Source organism: Podarcis muralis, chromosome 5 (genome assembly GCF_964188315.1).
Source record: "Podarcis muralis chromosome 5, rPodMur119.hap1.1, whole genome shotgun sequence".
In the NCBI taxonomy this organism is placed as follows: domain Eukaryota; kingdom Metazoa; phylum Chordata; class Lepidosauria; order Squamata; family Lacertidae; genus Podarcis; species Podarcis muralis.
The window spans coordinates 76,583,430-76,610,583 of NC_135659.1; the positions used below are offsets into that span (position 1 = coordinate 76,583,430).

The following is a 27,154-nucleotide window of genomic DNA, read 5'->3' on the forward strand; positions in this document are numbered from 1 at the left end:
GAGGCTTCCCTTGCTGCTGGGGGCGGGGGGCGGTGAATTAATGCTACTCAGGATTCACTGTGGCTAAAGTTTCCATATAAAAAATATGCACAAACGCCATGCCCTATGTAGACCTTCTTGTCTCAGTTTTCACATCCCACATTCAGAATAAACCCAACTTTTCCATAAAGCTTTTGACACGTACCTGTAACCTCTATCTTCTACTGCAACAAAACTTTGGTACCCCACCCTCATCTCGTTTACTATTCTTCATCCTCCTTTCTGTTTTGTAATGCATTGTGGATACAGTGTGTTTGCATGCATGTGCACACAGAGAACTCCCATTTCCTCTTTAGCTGTAGAATCATGAAAATTTTCCAAGGTGTATAGACCTAGTTACCTCCTTAGGCTTACAGGGGCATAAAGAAAGCTGAAGGAAAAAAGCAGCCGCAGGATAGGAAAGGAACTGCCTTGTAGCCAACCACTTTTGTCAAGTTACACCTCCTGGGACTGATTTGCCAGCTGGATCACCCTTTAGGGAAACTTAAAGAGGCTTATTGCAATCTCACCCGAAATCTGTCTTCTCCAATTAGGCAGCTTGCCGTTCCAACTTCTTTCCATGTGCTTGCTTGTTCATCCATGCAGATGGATCTCTACCATTCAGTTCTGTGCACAATCTCTGCATTGCTCAATGACAGAAACATTCTTTCATTCCCCTTCTCATGCGCTGTAGCTTCTTGATGGCTTCTTAATGTATTTTTGGTCTGAGTATTTTATTTTGAAGGTTCTCTCTTGAGCAGGGTTCTGGTCACTTTCTGGGTGATTTGGGCAGGTCTCTTGGGACCTTGGTCAGCAATTATTATTTTTTTGCTGGAGGGTTGCTTTGACAGGGGAGGGAGAGGTGGCAGAGATCAAAGCCCCATGCATCCCAAATGGGCTGCTTTCAGGTTGGCTGAAGCAGGTGGCATCAGCCAGTGGGCAAGATTTGGCCCAGGGCCTACCGGTTGCTAACTGAAGAACCACTTGCACAAATATAAGATGGGGGACACCTGGCTTGCCAGTAGTCCATGTGAAAAGGATCTTGGGGTTTTAGTAGACCATGAGTCAACAGCTGCATCTACAGAAGTATAATGTCCTGATCAAGGGAAGTCATAGTCCCACTCTGTTCTGCCTTGGTCAGACCACATCTGGAGTACTATGCCCAATTCTGGGCGCCACAATTTAAGAAGGATATTGACAAGCAGGAACATATTGGAGAGAAGGGGTGGGAAGACAACCTTCCACTTTAAAAAAATAAGTACATGGGGCTACACATGTATCTATAAGTGCTTCTTAAAAATGCAAATGTACAGGTGGAAAACGTGGTACTTAAACTTCACATTCACCTAGACCAGGGGTCTGCAACCTTTAAGACAAAAAGAGCCACTTGGACCCGTTTCCGAAGGGGAAAAAAACTGGGAGCCGCAAAACCATTGCGACATTTAAAACAAATATATCTCCGGAGCCGCGATCTGACAGCGGGCGGGAAGGTGACGTCGGGACGGTGCATGACTAACGCACGCACCGCCCCCATGCGATGTCACAGCCAGTACAACGCATGCCACAGTGGGGAGTGTCGGGGCGCACAATGCGCCTCCTCCCCTCGCTAGTATCTGCCCCGGAGCCGCGGCAAAGGTGTAAAAGAGCCACATGCGGCTCCGGAGCCGCGGGTTGCAGACCCCTGACCTAGACTATGTTATACCTTCAGCCTTAGTACAGATTCACACCATACATTAAAAGCACACTCAAAGCACCTGATTTCCCCCATTGGGTCTTGAGAACCGTGGTTAGTTAAGGATGTTGGGAATTGTAGCTCTGTGAGGAGAAAGCTACAGTTCCCAGGATTATTCAGGGAAAGTCATGCATTTGAAATGTGTGTTGACTTGTGCTTTAAATGTGTGTAGATCTGCCTGCCTGCCTAATAAAATGTATGATATGTTGAACTAGAGCAAGTGACTATTTCATTCTTAATCTTCTCTGAAAAGGTGAGTTCAGAGTGGGGGAGTAGGTTTGGTATGCAGAGATAAGGGTTTTGTGTTACAATACAGCAAACATCCTGGGCAATTTATCCCAGCCCCCCCTTGCCCCTTCTCCTGGAATTACGGAAATGAGTTCAGTAGTTATTTTTCTGTTTACATCTAGAACAGTTTGGCAGAGCTCAGGATTATTGAGGCTAAATGGAGAATGTGAAGCCAGTCTGATAACTTTCCATTTATCGAGGGGAAAGAGCAAGTTTCCCACACTCTCCCCCAGGCAGAGTTTTTGCACCTGAAGCAAGTACTCTATTTGTTTCTGTTGATTCCCATAAGCCTAAGGCTTGAAACAGTGGGCATTAGTGGCAGCGCAGCATGTCAAGTGAAGTGGGATCTACTGGCAGCTTTGCAGTGTGAATGGACAGGTAACTCACGAGTGGGGACTGAATACATAAGCAATGGCTTGGGGTGGGTAGCAATACTGTTGGGGTAGCAGTGATACACTTATTCCTCAGGCCTCTCTGGGGCTCTGTGTAGGATCCCGGGGAGCACCTCTCAGTTCATGCCAAAGCCTACAGCAGCCTTTCTCAACCTGTGGGTCCCCAGATGTTGTTGAACTACAACTCCCATCACCCCTAGCTAGCAAGGCCAGAGCTCAGAGATGATGGGAGTTGTAGTCCAACAACATCTGGGGACCCACAGGTTGAGAACCAGGTGCCTTGATCTGCTCCCGGGATGAGCCCAAGCATGCACACACAATTCTGCTGGTGGTTGCCTGTCTTAACATTTATTTTCAGGGGAACCACTGTTGCTTCTTGACTACCTGTTTATTGAGCATTAAATGCAGCATCTGAACTTAGAATGGAATTAAATCGGGAGTAGACAGAGGCAAGATGTCAGAAGGTCGCTTCTACACGACCTGTTTATTCAGCACAAATCTTGGTTTGTTTGCACAAAGTTTGCAGGGAAGGTAGAGGGTGTTGGCTGCTCGTTGAGCATTCATTCTGGTGTGTTTGCAGGGATGTTGTTTGGCATTGCATCAAGCTGCTGTTATCCCACATTTCCCAGTGCATTTTCCTGTCACTTTCCTTTCTGTGAAAAGTTTCTGGCACAAGAGCCACAAATCTGCAACCTGAATTTGTTAATTGCACAACCTGAATTTGTTGGTATGTGATGGAGTCCCACCTGCAAAATATCAACTGTCTGGAAGCACCCTGTCTTTACCCACCCATAGACTAAGAGCTAAACATGTATTTCTTCCCATTTTACTGAGATGCAAGCACAGATTGGGACCTATGGAAGGTGACATAGAATAACCTGATAAAGCAGGGGTTGCCTCTCTCTCTCTCTCTCTCTCTCTCTTGGATTATTGAACAAGTGCCATTGATGCCACCTCTGGTGACTTCTGCCCTAAGACAGAAAGAGCGAGAGCGAGCATGCTTAAGTTTTCCAAGGGATCTAGGTAAACGGTGGATCAAGTAGAATTAGATTGAGCCTTGAAGCACAGACTGTTCAGCTGAAAGCAAGAAGTGGGGAAGAGTGGAACTCTTCCAACTTCATCCTTCAGTTCTCTCTGCTTTTCAAGGGAGGAAAAAGGTAATAATTTTCACAGCCTTGTTACCAAGGGGACAGTGAGTGTGGTGGTGTCAGAAGCTTTTGTGGGCACCGGAGGAAGACCATCAAGGACACCATTGCACCCACAGGCACTATACTGCTGACACTTGCAAATAAAAATAAGGGAGCCCCTTCCTATAAGGGTGCATTTCTTTTGGGCTTCAAAGTGCAGTTCAGGTGCTTGACTTTTTTAACTAGGTTACTGGCTAGAAACCATTCCCTTGAATCCTGGATGTGTGTAGGGTGATTGTATTTGTTTATAGTGGTAAGGGAAAATACTATGCACATGCTCAATGACACCTTTATTATTTTAATATTCCACCTTTATTATGTAACATTTTATATTCCAAGCTTCTCTCTCTGGCACTCTAAAACCCCGATGCATTATCGAAAATCAACATGCATTGCATATCAGGCTTAAATGAATGGATATTCTTGGTTAGCTGAGCTGTTAATCGGTTAAAAGCCTAACCGTCAGTTGAATTGAAACGCTTGGTTGATGTTTCTCAATTACCTGCACCTGTGGATCAGCCATTTCAAAACAAAAAGAAAATGTGGAGTTTTCCAGATTTCCTAGAGCCTAGACTGTATATCTGTGTGCATGCAAGTATACATGTGACAGCCCTGACGCCTGACTCCTTTGGTCCCTGCTCAGCACTGGCAAGCATCTCCTGGAAGGCTGGCCAGGATGCTGCCTGCTCTTAGGTGGCAGCAGAGTGAAACTAAACCAGGACCTAGGCAATGAGGGTTACTGCTCCCCAGATCTATTGCACCTTGTAAAGTAGAGCTGCAGCAGCTGCAGCTGCTGCAGGATTCCTTTTCCTGGGGTATAAGTGTCATTCCGGTGCCCAGCTCAATTACTCAGGCCATGGATGGGAGCACAGATGAAAGAAGCCGCCTCATTTACAGAGCTCTTTCTGTTTGACCGCTGTCTTGCAACATCCTTACCCATGTGCCAAGGAAAGAAGCGAATTCATAACTCTCCTGCAGGGATGAACATCCGTATTTGTTCCCCAGTGCTGATTATCTTTTATACTGAAGGTCTCTTTAAGTGCTTGCACTAGAGAATCCATATTCTGCGTGATCTTTTTATCCTAGCTTGCCGCTGCTGCGAAGCTTTGCTCAAGCATTGAGCTCATTAAAAAGAAAAGGGAGAAAAAGACTCACGACCCGCATAACATAATTTAGGGTCCTTGGCAGGCATACCTTTATGTTTTGGGAAATCAGACCTTGGACAGTGGCCAGTTGTTGTCAAGTCAGCTGTCAACCAGCACCGATAATTTAATTCACTGCTTAGAGTATGACTAATGGAATGATTTGGGTTTTTTTCCTCCCCTAAAAAAGAAAAGTAAAAGCTCAGATGAGAGGGGGCACCTGATTGAAGAAGGAAACACAGTTAAAAATGTGGAGTTCTGAGAGGTTCAACCCCATTTAATATAAATAAGACTTAAAATAATACAAATAAGTTCTGAAACGGTGGTTGTGATTCGTATTCATCAGGAAAATGCTGTGTAAGATTTCGAAGAAGGCAAGGAAGCCACTTGACCATTGTATCGCCAGGACGGCCAGATTCAGGGCTTTCCAGAGGCATCTGCATTGCCACTGTTGGAAGTAGGATGTTGGAATGGAGGACCTCTTGGTCAAATCCAGTAGGTATCTAACATTCTTATTGCTCCTGAAATGGTTGTCACTGCAGGATGATCCATATTTCCTCCTAGGCTGAACTTGGGTGAGGGTGGTCAACCTCAGGCCTAGGTGCCAAATGTGGCCCTTCAGTCCATTTTACTTGGCCCTTGGAACACTCCCTTGGCCATGCCCCACCCCAAGCTAAACTCCTTGCCAGTCTTTCACATCCTCCTTTAGTGCTTTTGCCTAGCAGGATTGCATCCTTGAACTGTGGTGCTTCTTCATGTTTTCTGGGTGGATGGGTGTATATGTGTATAAACTTCTGTGTGGCTGGAATGTGTGACCACCATATACGAAGATGCTCTGTTTATTACTGTCCTTGGTGTTACGCTCCACTGGCATGCAGCCTCTGGGAGATTCTCCACAAGGAAAAATGGTTTGCAGGCTGAAAAGTGTCCCCCACCACTAGGCCTGGGTGATGTATCAATACATCACCCAGAACCAGTTTGAGGGCCAGAGCATGGTGGCACCTTCACCATCTCCTTATCTGCTGCCGGCACTTGGAGAAATGAGCTGCATCTACCCCAGCCTGTGAGGTGCTGGGGTGAAACCGCCACCGCTTCTACCAAGGAAGGAGAGGCGGTTTCACTTATGGGGCTGGGCCCAAGGCAGCTTGTTTCTCCCTCCACTTTTAACATTGCGATGTATTGCTATATCACGATGCTTGGCTGGTGGTGATACATTGCGATGTTGAAAAGCTGATATCACCCAGCCCAGCCTACTACACTTCCTAGGATTGTATCCAATGCTAGTCCTATGCTGAATAGACCTATTGAAAATAACAGACATGGCTATGTTGTATTAATTCCAATGGGTCTACTCTTGGTAGGATTAGCATTGGCTACAGCCTCGGGCTGTGTATATAAACCATATATTTAAAGCACATGACTTCCACAAAGAATCATGGGAAACAGTAGTTTACCCCTCACATGCCCTTAACAAACGACTGTTCCTAGGATTCCTTGGGGGGAAATAATATGCTTCAGATGCATGTTGTGCATGCATCCCAATTCTCTAAAGAGCACAGAAGAGGCAGAGTGGAGGCAGAAATCTAAAATCTTAATTCACTTCCACCCCTCCGTGAGAGCAAGTTGTCTGCTAGGGAGCTCTCCTTGGTGCTGCAACAACTGAGCTGCTTTGCCCTGTGGACTCCTCCTTGACCAGAACAGGACAACATGGGGCTTTGGGGGCTTCTCATTCGCTGCAGTCTTCAAGGTGCTTGTGAAAGTTGCAGGCCGTACAAGGACTGTGAAATCCAACCCGCTGAGGGCGAAGTTGGCACACACATTTTCAGTTGTTATGCCTTCTGGTTTTGGACCAGTTCCCCTGCTTCTGGATCTGTGCTGGTAGCAGCAAGCCAAAGGCACAAGATGTTTCTGTGTAATCATTCGTTACATTGCTGCTGCAGAGAATGAGCATCCAACAATCCTTTAGGAAAATGAAGGTGGCAGATCCAACTGAAAAGGTACCAAGATTCAAGGAAGAAGTGTACTTTTTTCCGTTTTCTTTTTGGCTAGGTGAAAGTTTTGAGGGAAGTGAGTGCAGGGAAGAAATGTGATTAGGGAAGAGACGTGAACATGCAAAAAGACTTTGCTGGAGAACTTGAAAAGGCTTGATGTGGGGGAAGAAAATAAATCGTTAAATGTCTATTAGCAGCCTCCACTGAAATTTTGAAGCAGATTATCCTGCTTGACATTTCTCCTCTGGTACTGGGGGAAAAGTTAGGCAGAGAAGATTGGGAGGTATCCAGCTAAATAGATCCAGCAGTGCAAGAATTTTCACTGGTGCAACAGAACAACTTCTCCCTCTAATCTCCCTGTGCATCCATCTCTACACTCTCCATGAATCTGCTTTGAAGCATTGGGGAAAACCCCATAACAGATTTATCTGCACAGCCCAAAGTCCTTTTAGTTGGATACCAACCACTGTTTCTAATGGGTGTGTCTACTTCATGTCTTACTAGAACCTTGATCTCTAACAGCAGCAGGCAGGTGCAGAAGACAAACTGAGCTCGTTGCCTCTGAGCTGAGGGATTTGTTTTGAGTACCAGAACTGAACAGAGCTTGCTGTCATGGGTCAGGAGTTGGCTTCACCTGCTGAGCAGCAGCCTGAAGGAGCAGAAGGTGAAGTGACTCCACCGGCTGGTGATCAGCCTTCTTGCCCCTGCTGAGAACTAGCTGGCTTCAGCTTTCTTAAGCAGGGTTTCCAGCCTCAGTTTCTGGAAACAACGTTAATCGTCCCTGGCCAGACCTTGCTGCTGCTTGCTTCTCGTGACCTTGGACTCTCAACTTTCTTGATCCCTGGATCATCCGACTCCATGAACTGAGATACTCCTGACCTTAAGACTAGACTGAACCTTGCATATGGACTCTTGCCTCCAGGCAAGTACCCCCCCTGAGACTCAGCTGGTTGGCTTGCTTCTCCCTCCACTGAGCTCTGCCATGGCTGGCAGCACAGGACTAGGACACTTGCAGTCTACATAAAAATCTATTCCTGGTCCCTGAAAGTTTTCTTCATTTCATCTGTCTAATTGAGGGTAGGAAGTCATTTTGTTGTTGTTACACAAATCACCGTCGGAAATCCTTCCTGATCTACTGCAAATCCTGATATACTTTTTGCCCACCCTTTTTTTTTTTTTTAAGACTACGTGCTAGAGCAGGAAAATTAAAGTGATAATTTTTCACAACATGCTAGTTTTATTATTTGGAAGGAGTTTTAAAGCAGCAGCATTCTGTGTCAAGACAACAGCTTGAATTTTAGAGTCACTGCTCTGAGACACATCACCCATCACTCTCACAAATTCATGTGCAGCTTTTTCTTATATTGAAAAGATTCCTGTGTCAGACGAAGCACGGTGGCCTCAGTAGGACAGTAACTGTGTGTGATCAGAATCTTAAGACCCCTGCTTTCAGACCAAAGGTTTCATCTAGTTCAGTGTCCTCCTTTCCACAGTGACTAGCTATCTGGGCATAAAGACAACAGCCTCCAGCATCTGTTGTCTGGGGGCTGTTGCTTCTGGAGGTTCCATTTAGTGTCATGGCTAATAACAGTGATGCTCCCAATGTCCTCCCAACCAGCAGACTAATGAGATCTACACCCACACAGCTTTAGCAATCCTGGGGCTGCAGCTGCTCCAACAACATGTGAACTAGTTGTGAACATTTGTGAACTCCCCCTCTCAAAACTGCATGCCTGGTAAAAGGGGAAGGGAACCTTCCCCTGAAAGGGTTTGTTCTTTTAGGAAAACTGGAATGATGCTTTCCTCCTTGATTTAGGAAAGTACACTTGAGAAGCCTTCCTTTAGTCTTCATCTCAAGGCACATCTCATAAATCAGTGCTTGGCTTTTGGTCAGCTTGCACCGCTCTCTTGATCTGCAATACGCTGCTTTCTTCTTAATTATAAATCATTGCTTCCAAAGAGCATTGGGAGCTATGGAATTGAAAGACACATTATTAATGTAAGAGATTTCCTATTAGTCATGGTTCTATAGGTTTTGCTTCCAGCTAACTGGCAGTGCCCTTCACCACTGAATAACACTTTTGGCCGAAAGCATTATTACCAGGTCCGCCAGTTTCCCTGTTCATGCGAGTGTGGGAACTTGCAAGTTACAGATGATTGTACTCCACAGGGGTGACTGTATCGCACCTGCACACACACAGTTACATAGGGGAAATAGCCAACTGAGACAACTAAGTCTCAATTTGGGCTTAAACAGAAGGGTGCTTATTTACAGTGCCAAGTGGTGGTTAGAGAGTATAATAGATTTGTGGTTTGAAGTGACAAATGCAGTGTTGGTTAGTTAGAGCAGGTTCATACACAGGCTACCAAAACCCATATTGCCTGGGTCATCAGCTTACTACTACTACTACTACTACTACTACTACAATAGTTTATTTATATGCCACCCATCTGACTGGGCTGCCCCAGCCACTCTGACAGCTTCCAACAATTATAAAACCACACTAAAACATCAGACATTGAAAACTTCCCTATAAGGGAAGATGCCTTCTAAAAGTCAGATAGTTGTTTATTTCCTTGACATCTGATGGGAGGGTGTTCCACAAGGTGGGCGCCACTACCGAGAAGGCCCTCTGCCTGGTTGCCTGTAACCTCACTTCTCACAGTAGGGAACTGCCCAAAGGCCCTTGGAGCTGGACCTCAGTGTCTGGGCTAAATGATGGTGGAGGAGACACTCCTTCAGGAATACATGGCTGAAGACATTTAGAGCAGGGGTCAGCAAACTTTATCAGCAGGGGGCGGTCCACTGTCTCTCAGACCTTGTGGGGGGCTGGACTATATTTTGAAGGGGAAAAAAGATGAACGAATTCCTATGCCCCACAGAGATGCATTTTAAATAAAAGGACACATTCTACTCATGTAAAAACACACTGATTCCAGGACCATCCGTGGGCTGGATTTAGAAGGCGATTGGGCCTGATTTTGCCCCCAGGCCTTAGTTTGCCTACCCATGGCATCAAAGGTCAACGCCAACACTTTGAATTGTACTCAGAAATGGACCAGGAGCCAATGTTTTTTAGGGCCAGTGTTTTAGGACTCAGAAATGGACCAGGAGCCACTGGTCTTTTAGGACCAGTGTTACTGTGACAGAGATATTGCTCACATACTTTCAAGCCTATGTTCTTCATGACTAATCTCTTGGAGGGTTTTGTTTTTGTAAACAAAAAATACAATTTTCAGGGTGTAGCATGTTTTACAGGACACAACATTACAGAGCATGCAGAGGACCTAAAGTGAACGACAAATTTGCAGATACTTGGAGCACTAGCATTGATCCCGTCTTTAGCGCATGGGACACTATGGCGAAATGTGTGTCTACCAATTTGTTGATGCTTCAGTGAGTTGAAGCAGAAGTGTGAACTCAAAGAAGAAAGTGGGTAATGTGACAAGAACATCAGCCCTGCAGCATTTGTTAATGTGGTTATGGTTTATTATTGCAACAGAAAATCAGGGGGGAAACCACTTTAAAAAGTTGTATTCAGTACCAAATTCCTATGTGCTCTTGGAGTGGTTGAATAATACACAGAACTGTTTCAGAAATGCAAGAGAAGGCAGTTGGTACAGTGTCCCTGTCAATGATAACATGTCAGAATTTAGGTAGGGGAACTACATCTCCTACCCATCCACAGTGTCCAAAACTGCCACTATGTGAAAATCTTAAGGAGAGCAATTCGAATCTTTTGTTGTCCTTAACATGCAGACAACATATGAAGAACCTGAGAAAAGGCATGCAGTTGAGTGAAGGTTCTTAAGGGAGTAGATATGGGGGAGTTTAAAGCACGGAAGGTGTGTGTGTGTGTGTGTGTGTGTGTGTGTGTGTGTGTGTGTGTGTGTGTTGAGAGGTCAGACTTTTTGTATTACTTACAAACACGCTGGGAAATGAGATCGTTGGTCACTGAGATTTCTGCAGAGCATGCATGTAATTCCATTGGTGTAGGAAGGGCAAGCTATGTCAAGTATGCATTCACACAAACCATGCTGAGGTGGGTGTAAAGTAGCTGTGCTACACAGCACACAGACTTCCTGATATATTTCTGCAGCAGCAGCAGCTTTTGCTGCTCATTGATTCTCTTTGGAACCAAGATTGCAGGAGCTGTGCTGCCATGTTTGTTTGTTTGTTTGTTTGTTTATAAATAAGGAAGATTTAAGGCTAGTTTGGTGTATCCAGTTTAATAAGATGGACACAAATTTTCAACATAGGGAAGAGCGAGAGCAGGAGTGGAGAATCTGATGCGGCTAACGTAGATGTGGCAGCTATTTTTGTCATCCAAGGAAGCTCAGATTAGCTGCTGATAGTTACAAAGGAACATCCCACTCTGGAAGGTGATAAATTTGCCAGGGTCCTGATGCCAGCTAGAGGTCCACTGATGAAGCTGGAGAGAACCTTCCAAACAAAGACACCACAAGGTCATTCCTCTCCTCTTTCATCTTTAGTTGGATTGTTGGTGTTCTCAGTTGAGATGACCAGATGCTGCATTTCTGAATGAGCCATTTAGAAAAGTTTTGTGTTTCGCATGTGACTTGGCTTGATTGAATGAGTCATCTGGGTAAAGGGCTATCTGGGCATAGGAACCTGCTTTATACTGAGTCAGACCATTGGCCCACCTAGCTCAGTATTAGCTGAACTGACTGGTGTCAAACAGGAGTCTTTTCCAGGCTTCCTGGGAGATTGCGGTGGAGGAATAATGTTTTTAAATATTTTGATCTACAGTATTTTAATTTTAAATTGTATGCTTTTTCCTTCTGTAAGAAATCAGGTTCCTTTGATACAACAAAAAAATATAGTAGACAATGAATATAGTAATGTAAAGGACGCGGGTGGCGCCGTGGTCTAAACCAATGAGCCTAGGGCTTGCCGATCAGAAGGTCAGTTGTTCAGATCCCCATGACAGGGTGAGCTCCCATTGCTCGGTCCCTGCTCCTGCCAACCTAGCAGTTCGAAAGCACGTCAAAGTGCAAGTAGATAGATAGGTACCACTCTGGTGGGAAGGTAAACGGCGTCTCCGTGTGCTGCTCTGGTTTCGCCAGAAGTCATGCTGGCCACATGACCCATAAAAACTGTCTATGGACAAACATTGGCTCCCTCGGCCAGTGAAGAAGAAGAAGAGGAGGAGTTTGGACTTGATATCCCACTTTATCACTACCCTAAGGAGTCTCAAAGCGGCTAACAATCTCCTTTTCCCTTCCTCCCCACAACAAACACTCTGTGAAATGAGTGAGGCTGAGAGACTTCAGAGAAGTGTGACTAGCCCAGGGGTCTGCAACCTTTAAGACAAAAAGAGCCACTTGGACCTGTTTCCAAAGGAAAAAACAACTGGGAGCCGCAAAACCATTGCGACATTTAAAACAAATATATCTCCAGAGCCGCGATCTGACAGTGGGCAGGAAGATGACGTCGGGATGATGCGTGACTAACGCACGCACCGCCCCCATGTGACGTCACAGCCAGTACAGCGCCCGCCACAGTGGGGAGTGTCGGGGCGCACAATGCGCCTCCTCCCCTCGCTAGTATCCGCCCCGGAGCCGCGGCAAAGGTGTAAAAGAGCCACATGCGGCTCCGGAGCCGCGGGTTGCAGACCCCTGGACTAGCCCAAGGTCACCCAGCAGGTGCATGTGGAGGAGCGGGGAATCAAACCTGGGTCACCAGATTATGAGTCCACCACTCTTAACCACTACACCACACTGGCTAGATGAGTGCCACAACCCAAGAGTCGTTCATGACTGGACTTTACTGTCAGGGGTCCTTTACCTTTACCTTTATAGTAATGTATAACAATGACCCAGAACCTTCAGCATCCAAAGCTGTGACCCTTGGCTTGAGCATCCCACACTTTCTGTCCTTCACGGTTAAAAAGACCCAGTGATGGTCTCTTCTCCAGAGCTGCTTCAAATCCTGGACAGAGGGAGCCATTCTGGGTTGGCAGCAGTGATGCTTTGTTTTTCCGCAGAAAGTGTTCTATTTTGTAAGTACTTCAGCCCCAGTGAATGGATGCCAGTTTCAAATGCAGTAGTAGGGAGCTTGGCAGCCTCAAGGATTTTAGCTTCAGTGACTAAATACAAGCAAAATAAATACACTAAATTAGTTCAGTCGCTAAAATAGGTTCCTTCCAAATATTGCTGGCCTATAACTCCCATCATCCCTGACCATTGGCCATGCTGCTGGGGCTGCTGGGAGTTGGAGGGCACAATGATAGGTACCCTTGCTCTAGGGCATCATAATTTTCCCCCAGAAAAACCCACACCACTGGTTGGCAGTTTCTCTTCCTTGTTGGCTTTCCCCAATACACCACAGAGTCCAATTCATATATTTTAACTGGAACTGCATGGTTCCATTACTTCTGAATCTAAACCAGTTCCCCTAGCATTTAGATAAATTGTTGTATGGGATTATTGCTTAAGAAGCAGCAAAGTCAGTGTGCTAGCATCTTGCAGGACTGCTTTGGCCATATGATCAGACCCTCTTATGTGATTCTTTTGTTTGGATGTTCCAAGATGCAGCCACAGGGAAGTGGCAGTCATGTTATTCAGGTAACTTATGAATGGCTTCTATAAATCAAGACTTAAAGCTGACTAGCAGCTTGTAGCTTTCCTTCAGAATGGGGGGAGATTGTTCCTCCAACCCCCGATTCAACTTATTTACACTTTCTGCATGCATCAGAATGATCCTTTGAATAGCCCTTCAGTGCGATGTCAGAGAGGACATAGTACTTTTTTTAAAAAAATTCTAAGTTGACAGCCACAAGGAAGCTCAAAACAGGTGTTAATAGCATTTGGACACTCGCCCTTGGTATTTGGGTGGGCTGTTAAGAGCAAGCCAATTACTTAGCCCAGGGATTACAGGGACTCTGATTTCCATTGCCCAAGGCAGGACAGACTGGTTCCAAAACACCTGCTTATAGGTATTGCATGGCATTTTACAAAAGGTTCTGGCACTGATGGGAGGAGGCTGTGTGCCAGCCAGCCTTACGCTGGTGCTCAGCAATGCAACCGACAACCTTGAAAGACATTCAGAGGCTTCTTAACTGAAGAAGCTGGGAGGGTCAATCAAATACCATCATCTGGAAATTCAAGACTAAATGGTCATCTTTTGGGAATGTTCTGGCTCTGGTTGCAAGCAGGGGATTGAATCAGGTGGCTTACAAGGCCCCGTCGAACTTTAATTTTACACTTAAAGGGTAAGACCAGATTAACATCATTCTGTATCCTGAGGGATGGTTCTGTAGCAGAATTCTAAACACTTGCCAGATTCTAATTCCCAGGAGTCCTTGGGGTAAGTTACGGCAATTAAAGTGGCAAAAACTTAATTGAGCTTTATAGTGTGGACAGGGCTATGCGGTAGCTGTTACTTCCACCTTACCTTTTGGAGCTGTCTGTTATTTCTCCCCCACCTCCACCAATCTTTACTTCCAAATCCCCTTCCTTCCCTCTCTCCCTCCCATCTTTTACTGTCTTACCTTGGCGCTGCTTTAAAGGTCGAAATCATGAATGGATTTCACCTGGCCCAGGCATGTGCACGGTCAAATTATTGGTTAATGGCATGTTTAAAATGTGTACTTTAACCAGGCTTTTCAATTCAGAGCTTCTTCTTCTAAAAAGGGTATTATGTGCTGATGGCATTTCTGTTGACCGTCTCTGGGCATTTTGGCAGTGTACGGTTTTTGAAAATACCATTTCCTGAACAATAAATGATTAGGTGTTCAGTGGCCATGTTTACTTGCTTAGACACAAATGTCATTTTTATTGAAGCTGTAGTCTTCTGATCAACATTTTCAGGGAAGAAATGTTAACGGGCTGGGAGAAAGCTGTCTGCTTGATTGACTTCCTTCTCCTTGTCCATTTCTGTCCCATCACCTTCCATCATCCAGATTATTTTTACTGGTAGCCAATTCAGTCCTCCACTTGACTGCCTGTAACCCAGAGGAAATGTTTGCTGTTTGTCTTTATCATCTAATCATACCCAGTGTTAGGGTCACAATTTGCTTGGGGCGGGGGGAGTACTAATGATGCTTGTGAGGGGTGATAAGGACAGTCGCTCCAAGTGCAACCTAATTTATAGCCCCAAACAGTTATTTGTTGTTTAAAGTAATTGAACATAGCTTAAACATATTTTCGGTTCAGAAAACACACAGCATGATCTATGCTCATGCAGAGCTCATCCTTTGCATGCAAAAGTTCCCCAGTTTGATTCCCCAGCTTCTTTAGATAGGTCTGGGAGAGGCTGCTGTCTCAAGCTGTGGAAAATTGCTGCCAGGCAGTATAGATCAGGAGTAGGCAACCTAAGGCCTGGGGGCCGGATGCGGCCCAATGGCCTTCTCAGTCTGGCCTGCGGACGGTCCAGGAATCATCGTGTTTTTACATGAGTAGAATGTGTCCTTTTATTTAAAATGCATCTGTGGATTATTTGTGGGGCATAGGAATTTATTTTTTTTAATCAAAATATAGTCCGGCCCACCACATGGTCTGAGGGACAGTGGACCGGCCCACGGCTGAAAAAGGTTGCTGACCCCTGGGATAGATATTACTTAGCTGTATGGCCTGACTTATTCTGTGTTTGTTTCTAGAACCAAATCCCCCAAATTTAAACGAGCTAGCAGACTTGCAGAGCAAACCTATACATATCACCTCAGAAATAAGTCCTATTTATTTCTTGGGACTTACTACCAGTTAAACCAGTACTGGATTGTTGCCTTATATATGTTTTTCTTTGAGGTGGTAGATGAAAAGTCATAGACTGGCTTGCTTTGAGGCTTCCCTGGGTAGTAGGTTGGGCAGAATTGTACCTTTGCACTCTGCCACTGGCTTTTATGCCTGAGGCTTAACACAACATATATAAGGAATTGAATGCTCCAGCTGGGCAGAGAGGGAATTTGTGACACCTGACTCTGACCAGTTGCAATGGATCAGGATGAGCAAAAAAGCTCTGCCACTGCCAACCTCACTTGCTGTAGAGCACTAGATGGTAGAAAGTGTCTATATGAGCAGCAAGACCTTGGGATTTCACCACCATTCTCAGTAGTACACAAACAAATGTTAATTGCTTGTTTAACTGTTTTAATTGCTATGCTTTTTAACAAGCTTGTTTTATTGTGAAGTTTAATTAGGTCTGCTTTTAATATTTTGATGAAATTGTTTCATTTGATTTTTAATTACATATGGATATTATAACTGGCAAACTAGTTAGAAATCATTTTGCCCCTAAGTATATAAATTAATATATAAATATAATACATATAGCATACAGTATATAAATTAATAACAATAGCAATTATAATTCCATTCCTCTTTCCTACCAGCTTATAGCAATTACTGCCTGCAGGGATCAATTTCCTTATAAAGAATATTGTTTTTAAACTTTTATATCTATACTTCCAGAAGGTAGAATCTCTGTGTGTGAAGAATTGAGGGCTGGTCCTGAATCTTGTCTGTAGAGTTTACACCATTTCTTCTTCTTCTTCTTCTTCTTCTTCTTCTTCTTCTTCTTCTTCTTCTTTCTCAGGCAATTTCACAACACAATTAAAAGAAACATATATAAAACTATTGCATATTTTAAGATTAGTTGTTATAAAGGTTTTTTTTTGGGGGGGTAATACAGTTGCATATTTAAAACAATTGCATATGTTAAAAACAATTTCAAATCCACTAAATATACTAACAGGGATCAAAATATCTACCATATTTTTCGCTCTATAAGATGCACCAGACCACAAGACGCACTTAGTTTTTGGAGGAGGAAAACGAGAAAAAAAATATTCTGAATCTCAGAAGCCAGAACAGCAAGAGGGATCGCTGCGCAGTGAAAGCAGCAATCCCTCTTGCTGTTCCGGCTTCTGTGATAGCTGCGCAGCCTGCATTCGCTCCATAAGACGCATACACATTTCCCCTTACTTTTTAGGAGGGAAAAAGTGAGTCTTATAGAGCAAAAAATACGGTACTTCCACAGGTTCCAAAAAGACAGAGATGGTGCCTCTCTGATGTGTAACAGTGGGGAGATCCAAATTGAAGGTACCCCCACACTAAGGCCCAATTTTGACAGCACGTGGACCTCGAGATAAGCTGTTATCTGCAGGTTGCCCCATGAGGCAGCGGGATGAGGCATCCTCTTCAGGCAGCTGAACCCCAAGAAGAAGGAGGAGGAGGAGGAGTTTGGATTTGATATGCCGCTTTATTACTACCTGAAGGAGTCTCAAAGTGGCTAACATTCTCCTTTCCCTTCCTCCCCCACAACAAACACTCTGTGAGGTGAGTGAGGCTGAGAGACTTCAAAGATTTGTGACTAGCCCAAGTCACCCAGCAGTTGCATGTGGAGGAGCGGAGACGTGAACCTGGTTCACCAGATTACGAGACTACCGCTCTTAACCACCACACTCCAAGAAGCGGTACCCCTACGGCCATCCTGCCCTCCACTGCAGCAGGGATATCTCACTGAAATCGCAGGAGATCTGGTGATATCTCTCTGGGAACTGGCACTATTGCTGCCACGCAAGCCAGTTAAGAGAGACTGAAGCGAGGCAGCCTTTTCCCATTTCACCCCAGGTGGCAAAACAGGACGTGTGATCTGTGCTGCAGAGCACAGTAATCAGATGGGAGTATAAAAGGTTAGATGATCTTTTAGGCCACCTGGTAGCTAATTGGCGGCCAGTGCAGATCATTCAGCAGTGGTGTAATATCATGGCAATATTCTGCCCTGCTGAGTAGTTGAGCCACCCAATTTTTGCATTAGTCACAGCTTTCTGATCAGTTTCAAGTGAAGCTAGAATCTCTGGTAACCCTAGGTAACAAAATAATAAAAAATCCTTCCAGTAGCACCATAGAGACCAAATAAGTTTGTTATTGGTACGAGCTTTTGTGTGCATGCACACTTCTTCAGATACACAGGAGGAAGTTAAGCTTTGTAAATATGTATCAAATTTCTTTATGCATCTTGTTTTACAAGCTCTCGTGCCTTGCTCCAGTCGGGAGCAATATCCAATTGGAGTATTGTTAATCTCGATTTATTGTACCTAGGACTTGCCGATCGAAAGGTCGGCAGTTCGAATCCCCGCGGTGGGGTGCGCTCCCGTTGCTCGGTCCCAGTGCCTGCCAACCTAGCAGTTCGAAAGCACCCTCAGGTGCAAGTAGATAAATAGGGACCGCTTACCAGCGGGAAGGTAAACGGCGTTTCCGTGTGCAGCTCTGGCTCACCAGATGCAGCTTGTCACGCTGGCCACGTGACCCGGAAGTGCCTCCGGACAGTGCTGGCCCCCGGCCTCTTAAGTGAGATGGGCGCACAACCCTAGAGTCTGTCAAGTCTGTTGATGAGCCCCATCTGCCCCTTACTTGCCTCTACAGCACATGCAGAAACCACCTTCTTGACTGTTGCACCCGCTATTTGCGTTGTCTGCTCAGTCCTCTGGAGCTTTTCTTCACAGGCAGGGGAAGACTCTTGACTCACTGAGGGTTTGAGACCCATCGGCTACCCTCACCTGGCTTAGCCAGCCAGTCAAAGCTGTTCCTGGGTTGTGGCTGCTGTCGCATGCCAACAGCTTCTAGGAGCCACAGGTGGGAACTTAGTGCAGGGTGGGGACCCAAGGTGGACAAACTACCCCAGAAGGAGCATGACGTGTTCCCCACCAGAGTAAAAATAAAGCTTCGATAACAATCAGACAACAAAAGGGATGGAGGAAGACAGGGACATGGGTGTAAGGCTAAATATACACAAAATGTAGTTGCAGACTGTTAATCGTAGAGTTGAAAGGAACCATGAGGGTCATTTAGTCCAATGCCCTGCAGTGCAGGAATCTTTTGCTTAATGTGGGGTTTGAACCCACAATCCTGAGATTGAGTCTTGTGCTATACCAACTGAGCTATCCCAGCAAATCCTCTGCATATGGAACTGAACGCTAAGTTGGAGAAAAGAGCCTTCAAAGTGGGGAGGGGGGGAGTTATGAGTAGAAGTGATGGATAGAAAGATCCCTCACTTGTTTACATGAGGGTGAAGTTTACAGGACATGGTTATATATAGAGAGGTTATATATATATATAGAGAGAGAGAGAGAGAGAAGGGAGAAGGGCACATTAGGGCAGTGGTACCCAAAGTGGATGGTACCACTTCCTGGGTAGAGTTGGGATGGCCATGGGGGTCGCTAAGAGGCAAGGGGTCAGTGGGGCATGGGTGTGTGTGCTGAAAGTGTACTTGACTATCAGACTTTGAAAAGCTGGTATTCCTGGCTCAAGTTCATAAATTTTGTTGAATTGATCAAACTAAATAGTTTTACTGTAATTGAATTTTGATTAATTTGCAACCAATTGTTGCTGCTTTGAATTTTATTGTACTACTATCTTCCTTAGTGGGTCATGCAAACTGATGTTCTGAATAATGCTTTTTTTAAAAAAACATTTTTATTAAAGATTTCTTGGTTTACAAAAGTATGTGCAATTCCCCCCCCCCCCCAGTTACCGTATTTTTTGCTCTATAAGACTCACTTTTCCCCTCCTCAAAAGTAAGGGGAAATGAGTGTGCGTCTTATAGAGCGAATGCAGGCTGCGCAGCTATCCCAGAAGCCAGAACAGCAAGAGGGATTGCTGCTTTCACTGCGTAGCGATCCCTCTTGCTGTTCTGGCTTCAGAATATTTTTTTTCTTGTTTTCCTCCTCCAAAAACTATGGACTTATGGTCTGGTGCATCTTATAGAGCGAAAAATATGGTATATTTTCTACAGATCAGTTTCATTTGTTGAGACATTAGTGTTACATGAGGAAGAAAAGGGGGAAAGAGGTGGAGAGCTGAATAATCCTTTTTATAGGGAAGGGGGCACCGGGGATGAGTTTATGGAACGAAGGGGGCTGTGGCTTTAAAAGTTTGGGAACCTCTGCATTAGCACAATCTCCACACATTGCAAGGAGGGATAATAGAAGAAAAATAAAAACAAGTGTCACATTTGAGGGTGCAGGTTCCAGCGCTGAGGATACCAGGGCTATTCCCCCCTCTCACTTGCATGTTACCCAGAGCTGTGCATTGAAATCTTGTGAGCTGAGGTTAGATGTTAGCAGACAACTGCCCTGTCCTTTCGCTGCTGTTTCCCTGCCACCTTCCTTTTCAGCTTCTGGTTTTTGGATGAGGTTTTTGTTGTTGCTGCTGCAAGCCCTGCAAGCCTGCCTTACCGTAAAATGGCCTCACGTCCACCCACCCACCGCCCCCCTCCTCTCTCTCTCATTCACTTTGCCCTTTGAGGTCGATATTATTCTTCCTTCCACACTTCTTCTGGTTGCGCTTCATGGCTTGCAGGATGTTCGCGGCACATCTCAAGAAGCGGAAGTGCTGAGCTCATGGAAACAGATCTGAGCTTGTAGAGAGGAGAAGCACACTCTCCTTTGGGGGGGAGGGAGCAAACGAGCGCAGATGCAATGCTTTGTGAACTACAGTGGCCTCTGCTGCTTCACAGGTAAGTGAACATTGTGCCTGTGCTATAATTAGACTGACCAGTTTGTGCAAAAACCGAAACCGGCAACTGTATTTCTCTCTCTCTCTCTCTCGATTTTGGAAAGGAAACTAGGTCATTTCTGAAAATGGGCAGCCTGAGCGGCGGAACAGAGGTATGCACTGGGTTTCTGAACCGTGTCATGTGCTAATTAATGACTTGGGCCAAAGTCAGAACGCAACTAGCCGGTTGCCCTTCACTGGAGTTTTGCATGCAGGTGATTCTTTCAGATCCTTATTGCTGCACTTAGTAGCAACTGCTGTATTTAGTCCATAGAAGGAATCAAACATGATGTGGGAGAACTTTGCTTGGATCCACACAGTGCTGTGTTTGAAAGCAGAAGGAAAACTTTACGATGGGGTTGGGGGTGCCTACCTTTAGGCAGCATGAGGTGAGCACATCTGGGAGTTGATTTGGTGTGTCATGAAAGGAGTGCACATTGTTTGTATCCTGTTTTTAGCAAGAGAGGCTGATCTCTTTGGGCAAACGGGGCTCAGCTTCATCAACCTCAGTCAGCCCTTAGCCAGTCTACACTTACCTGCCTTCGTTACTAACAACTACAGTGGTACCTCAGGTTAAGAACTTAATTCGTTCTGGACGTCTGTTCATAACCTGTAACTGTTCTTAACCTGAAGCACCACTTTAGCTAATGGGGCCTCCCGCTGCCGCCGTGCCACCAGAGCACGATTTCTGTTCTCATCCTGAAGGAAAGTTCTTAACCTGAGGTACTATTTCTGGGTTAGCGGAGTTTGTAACCTGAAGCATATGCAACCTGAGGTACCACTGTACTTCTCAACTTCCTCCTCCTTAGTGTCATCTGCCCAAAGGAAGATGGGGATAAAACTATAATGAGTTGCCTCTGCCAGTCATTGGCTCTGGCAGAGTTTGCTCCACCTACTGTTGTCCATCCTGCCTAATGGGCTCCAGCCACCACTGCTGCCAACTCACAAAAGCTGGGGGTCATAAAACGCCATGCCACCATTTTGTGACTTGCTCCCTTACCACCTGCCACCATTTTGTGACTGGTGGACCTCCTTAATTTTCAGGGTAGCCCCTGCGTGTAGAAACTTTGAACAACCTGGGAACCTGCTGCAGGGTCTCCAAACTTCCTCTCCTTTGGTGCATAGCTTCCCTCTCTCTGTTTCCTGTGGATTGCTAACCGCAGTTTGTCACTTTGGACAGCAAACTACAGTTAACATTGAACAGGTAATGGAGAGGAAAGCTCTGTGCAAAGGGGAGTCCATGGTGCATTTGCAAGAGGTTCTTCAGAACTGAGCTGAAAAGGCAGAACTTTGAGGATGAGGAAAAAAATCACAGTGGAAATACGGAGCAATGGTTGCAGGCTACTTATTTAAATTAGCAGGCGCAATTATGTACTGTGAAATGCAATTAGTGTGAAAAGCGGGGAATATACACAAGCCATAAGTAGTCATGTTGGTCTATCGGAGAGCGAAAAAGCCATTCCCCAAACAGTAGCAATAATGCCTTTTATTAGGATTGACTAAAATGTAACAAGTCATGAACAAGCTTGAGGACCTCAGGAACTTATCTCTCTCTCCCCCTCTCCCTTGTTGTTATGTGTAATATCCAGCATTGAAGCCTCCAAAGACTGCACAATGTTAATTAATTTGTATTCACTTTCCTTAGTGCAAGGGGGGGCAGGTGGGGTTGGCGGAGGGGAAAATAATTACGAATATATTGCCTTCAACAGGAAAAGACACATTTTCCAGGTGACCAGTTTGCCAAGCATTCACCCAGATTTGTCTGCGGGGAGCTTTAATGTTTATTGAGCATTAATTCTGATTTATTTGCGGAAGGTTAGACAATATTGCACCAAACACATGTTATCCTATACTTTCCTGTGCATTTTCCTGTCGTTTTTCTTAAAACATGGTGTGTGTGTGTGTGTGTGTGTGTGTGTGTGTGTGTGCAAGCGGGTTTCTCGCACAAGAGCTCCAAATCACCTTTTAGTCATACAACCTCAATTTGGTGGTATATGATTAAATCCCACCTGAAAAACATAGCAGCCTGGATACACCTCTGGTAGTATTTCAATTGTATGTGTGTGATAGTGGTTAGGATCAGTTTAGGACCTAGCGTACCAGGATTAAAATTCCCACTCAAATCATGAAGTCCACTGCGTGACCTTGAGCCAGTTACTCTCTCTTAGCCTGACCCACCTTACAGGGTTGCTGTTGGGGGGGGGGGGTGTGGAATGGAGAAGAGGAGAAGCAGATACCAAACCTTTAGGTTCTTGGAGGCAAGGTAGGATATAAATGTAAGACAGTAGGTCTGCCACTTCTGCGGGTCTGTGCACAAAGGCAAAAGCGTGCAAAGTCAGGAACCCCTGGAACACGCCCCCCCCCCCCAACTGCAAGGCAGACAGCTGGTTTACCAGGCTCTGGTAATATCATAGGTGGGCTCTAGGAGCATCCCAGGGGCCTTGTGCAACCTTCCCAAAGCCCACTAAGTGAGGTGGAAGGACGTAAGAAGGTATTTCTGGTTGTGCGGGTAGGAGGGGAAAAATGGAGGTGCTGGTGGTGAAACAGCAAATTCCCTCCATCATTCATTCCTTCATTCATTCTTCCCTACCCCATGAAAGGTTGTAATCGCATAAGTAAAGTGAGCATAAGCTGGGTTGAAACTATGCTTTATTTCCGTGTCAAAGACTTAGTTTGGCACACACACACCCCATGTGCATTTTCATACACACACAGTCTAGGAGCCTCAATGGGGCCCCTCTGGAGGCTTCACCCATGGGCAGGCTGATGTGAGAAATGTACCCTGGTGCTTTTGTGGAAAGCAGAAAATGTGCTCTGGCATACGGAATGGCTTGCACCTGGGGTTCTGATCAGCCTTCCTTGTAGTTTTTCCACCCCTCCCCCTGTGTTGCTACGAGTAGGAGTTAGGTTGCCTTGAGAGCTCTTCAAGTTTCCACCTCTGCTTTTGCTTCCAAACATATCTATCCCTCCAGAGGCTCTCTCACCCATGTCTCTGTTTCTCACTGTCTCCTATTAGCGGGGATGTTTGTTTCACTCTGTGTGGCATAGCGCTGGGTGAGTCAGAAATGCTCTGCTTTTAAAAGGGGGAAAAACACACACCGCTCAACTTGCCCTCCAAAGAATGAAGCATTTTGCAAAGAGTTACAGTATTTCAAGAGCTTTGTGGTTACTTACCTCTTCTCCCCTTTCTGCTAAGGAGGGTGGTGGAGTGATAGAGGCCGGGCCATTTTTTGTTGTTGCTGTTTAATCTAAAGCTAGTGCATAGTTTGTATCTGGCTCTTCCAAAAGACAGGGGTTAGATAAACCATGCTGTGTTGTATTCTTAGCCGTGATACTAGCCTTTTTCAAGAGCCAGGGAGTACTCAGTGCACAGGGAAAGGAGATAATACGTCTTCCCCTTTCCCCCTTCTTTTTGCAAAATGGAGGGCAGGGCCCATTAGAAACCCTCCTGCCACATGATTTCACGCGTGTCACTGTCCCCGCCAAGTTGGGCAGAACCTGGTGTGTGTGCTCGGCAGACAATGGAGGAGTGTGCATTTGGGGACGAAGTTTAGCTATTGGAAGTTTGCATCACCTGCTGTGGCTGTAGAGACCGATGCGGAGGGAGATGTTTTGTTGCAGCTGGGGCAGATGAAGGCATCCACTTGTGCTGCTGCAGATGCACCATGACATTTCTTCTCTCTGTGCTTCTATCGGCAGGCAGCTGTCTGATTAAACCTAATGGATATGACCTTTGAAGAAAAGAATAATAATGGTAATAAGTGTTAGTGTCTAACCAACGTTGCTGAAGGCAGAAGCTAGCCTTGGGAGCCTTCCTGTCCCGTTTTGTGATTCCTTGGCCTGTCCTCCTTTGCTGACCTCCTTTTGTCACTGGTCCCCCAGGCTAAGCACCTTGAATGGTGCGAAACCTGAGAAGGAGTTGACTTAATTAAGGTCTTGCAGCCCACTCCCAACAGAAAAAAAATGTCAACTTTCTTAAAACACAGACACAGAATTCAAAATAAGTGAACGAATGAGCAAATTTTCCACGGGGGATTGTCTAAAACAGAGTTAGACCATTGGCTCACCGACTGGCAGGGCCTCTCCAGAAGACATGTGCCTCTCTCAGCCATACCTTGGGGATGCTGAGAATTGATCCTGGGTCCTTCTGCATGCAAAGCATGTGCTATGAGCCATTTCGCAATAGAGCAGGGAGTACATTGAACAGAGGCCAATTTAAAAATATGATTTTCAGATATATATGCAGTGTGCGTTTGATTTATTTGGGGGGAAAGTGGGCATGTGTTAGTGCTTGTCCATACAATCGACTCAGTGGGGATGGTATAGTGAGATATGAGATCAGATCTCCTGACTCCAGTTCTGTGTGCATGTACCCAGAAAGAGAGGTTCCAGAACTCACCATGAATGCCTCCCTTGTTCTCTTATAATGGCAATGGCACCCACCTGAGAGGTGCCACAATTGAGCTCCGTCTGAAAAAAAGCCCTGCACATACCTAAGATACACCCAGTGGATCTTGCCGCTATGTAAAGACGCAGCAGAATGTGCCGTCTGTTCACAGGAACAAAGAATCCCAAAGTGTTTCTGTACCTTAGGACCTTTTACTGAGTATTTTTGGGGTTAGGCAATGATTGTATTTTAAACCTAAAAATTGTGGCTAGTAGCCACGACGACTATATTTTACCTCCAGTGTCAGAGGCACACTGAATGCCAATTACTAGGACTCACAAGCGTGTTGCATTCTGGTCCTGTTTATGGGCTTTCCAAATGCCTGTGGTTGGCCACTGTGAGAACAGAATGCTGCACTAGATGTGCCTTTGACTTGGCCCAGCAAAGCTCTTCTCATGTTCTGGTGAACTCCACACACTGTAACATTCCCCCCCCCCCCAATCTTTAATCTTGCTATACATTCATGCCTTGGAAGTCGAACAGCTTACCGTAGTTCCCGAACATTTTGGCTCCCAAACGTCGCAAACTCAGAAGTGACTGTTCCGGTTTGCAAACTATTTTGGGGAGCTGAACGTCCAACAGGGCTTCCATGGCTTCAGATTGGCCGCAGGAGCTTCCTGCAGCCAATCAGAAGCCGTGCTTTGGTTTTCGAATGTTTTGGAAGTCGGACGGATTTCCGGAATGGATTCCGTTCGACTTCCAAGGTACGACTGTAATAGCAAAGTGATTCTGCTGCCCTGGACACTGCCAGGTGGAATCGTTTTTAAGACCTCTGATTGAGGTTTTAACATTTAAAACAAGGAAAACATGAAAAGTTATTATTAGTCTTATCCATTTCCTTTGTTGCAATTTTAAGAAATGAACATCTGGATGGGTGCATTAGTTGGACAGGGAGACTGAAACAAGTTCAAGGGTTATTGTTGTAGGATAACCGTGGCTTTAAAAAGACTGCTTTGAGAGTTCAGTGTTCTTTAATGGGCATATGCTTTTTAAAAACATAAATATTTTCATTAATTCTCCAAAGTTATTTCAAAGCATTTTTCATCATATACAGGTTTTTTTAAAAAAACAAAAACATAGTTTCTTCTTGACTTCCCACCCTCCTTTCCTGGTGTGTTTTGTTTCTTTTAAACCTTTTTATTGTTTTATAACACACATTTTTATTGTCCAAACCACAATATCATTAGTTCTTTCAACAATCCACTGTTTATACTTCAAATTCTGCCTTCGACTTTCATGTATGGGTGATGGTTGGATAGGTAATCTATGAATGGTCTCCATTCTTCCTTAAACATTTCCTTATTATGTCCTCTTAATTTAGTAGCCAATTTCTGTATAGGCCAATCAGTTTTATAAGCCATTCCTCCTTGGGTTGGTAATCCTCCTCCTTTCCTGGTGTGCATTTACTTTTAAAATATTCAGATAAGTTGAAGGCCTGTCAGCTGAACAAATACCTAATTGCAACTGAATATACACCTCATTTTTGCAGGGAGAAGTTTTTGGAAAAAGAGCAACATTCATCATTAAGAACATTCAATGGCTGTTTAGAATGTAGCAATCGGCACAAGCGTTCTTTTATGTCTGTTTTGTTTTCGCCAGACGCAACACATGCTTACTTGTTTTCTGCATTTCTCTCTCTCTCTCACTGTGCAGGATACCACAATGTGCTCTCCAGTATCTACGCAGTGCTGCTCACAGTCCAGCCGCAGCATGTTCCCGTAGTGTCAGGCATCTTGTCGCAAGGTTGGGCTTCTGGTCCAGCAGGAGTGTGGCTGACCCATTGGCAGGTGGGCCATGGACACCCACATGGACTTGTTGACAGAGCTGCAGCTACTGGATAAGGTGCCTACCCTCGAGCGGCTCCGGACAGCCCAGAAACGCCGCGCTCAGCAGCTGAAGAAGTGGGCGCAATACGAGAAGGAGATGCAGCACAAGAGGAGGAAGCATGAGAAGAAGAGGAACGTTGCCAGCCGCAAGAAGGTGTCCTTTGAGGCCAGTGTTGCGCTGCTGGAGGCATCACTAAGGAACGATGTTGAGGAAGGTAGGAGATGCTGCAAGTTCTCTTGCCCTGTGTGCCCTTGCTAGGTTTGACTGTAAGCCATGTGCTAAGCGCCCAGTGGTGCATCTGAGTGCTCATTTAGGACCCTGGATGATTGTCCTTTAGACTGTCATATGTAATATGTCCAGTGTGAGGCTTACAATGAACATTTCTCTTCTCCCCCCCCCCATCCCTTGACTGCTGTTCCATGTTTTGCATCCTCTAGCACAGCGGTTCTCAACCTGTGAGTCCCCAGATGTTGTTGGACTACTACTCCCATCATCCCTGAGCTCTGGCCTGGCTAGCTAGGGGTGATGGGAGTTGTAGTTCAACAACATATGGGGACCCACAGGTTGAGAAAGGCTGCTCTAGCAGATTCCTGATCTGTTAGGGCGGAAGCA

At 45.4% G+C, this 27,154-nt stretch overlaps 1 protein-coding gene across 3 annotated transcripts in view; it reads left to right on the forward strand.

Annotated features, from left to right (window-relative positions):
- The window catches only part of PPP1R16B (protein phosphatase 1 regulatory subunit 16B), a 109,300-nt gene that overhangs the window by 14,601 nt on the left and 67,545 nt on the right, over positions 1 to 27,154 (forward strand). For 2 of the 3 annotated variants that reach the window (XM_077929248.1, XM_077929250.1), the window contains exon 2: positions 26,369 to 26,756. In XM_077929248.1, the coding sequence (XP_077785374.1) occupies positions 26,510 to 26,756 (247 nt within the window). In that variant the 5' untranslated portion in view covers positions 26,369 to 26,509. Of the gene's footprint in view, positions 1 to 20,140; positions 20,231 to 26,368; positions 26,757 to 27,154 lie in introns of those variants that run through there. The other variant, XM_077929249.1, reaches the window with a different exon arrangement.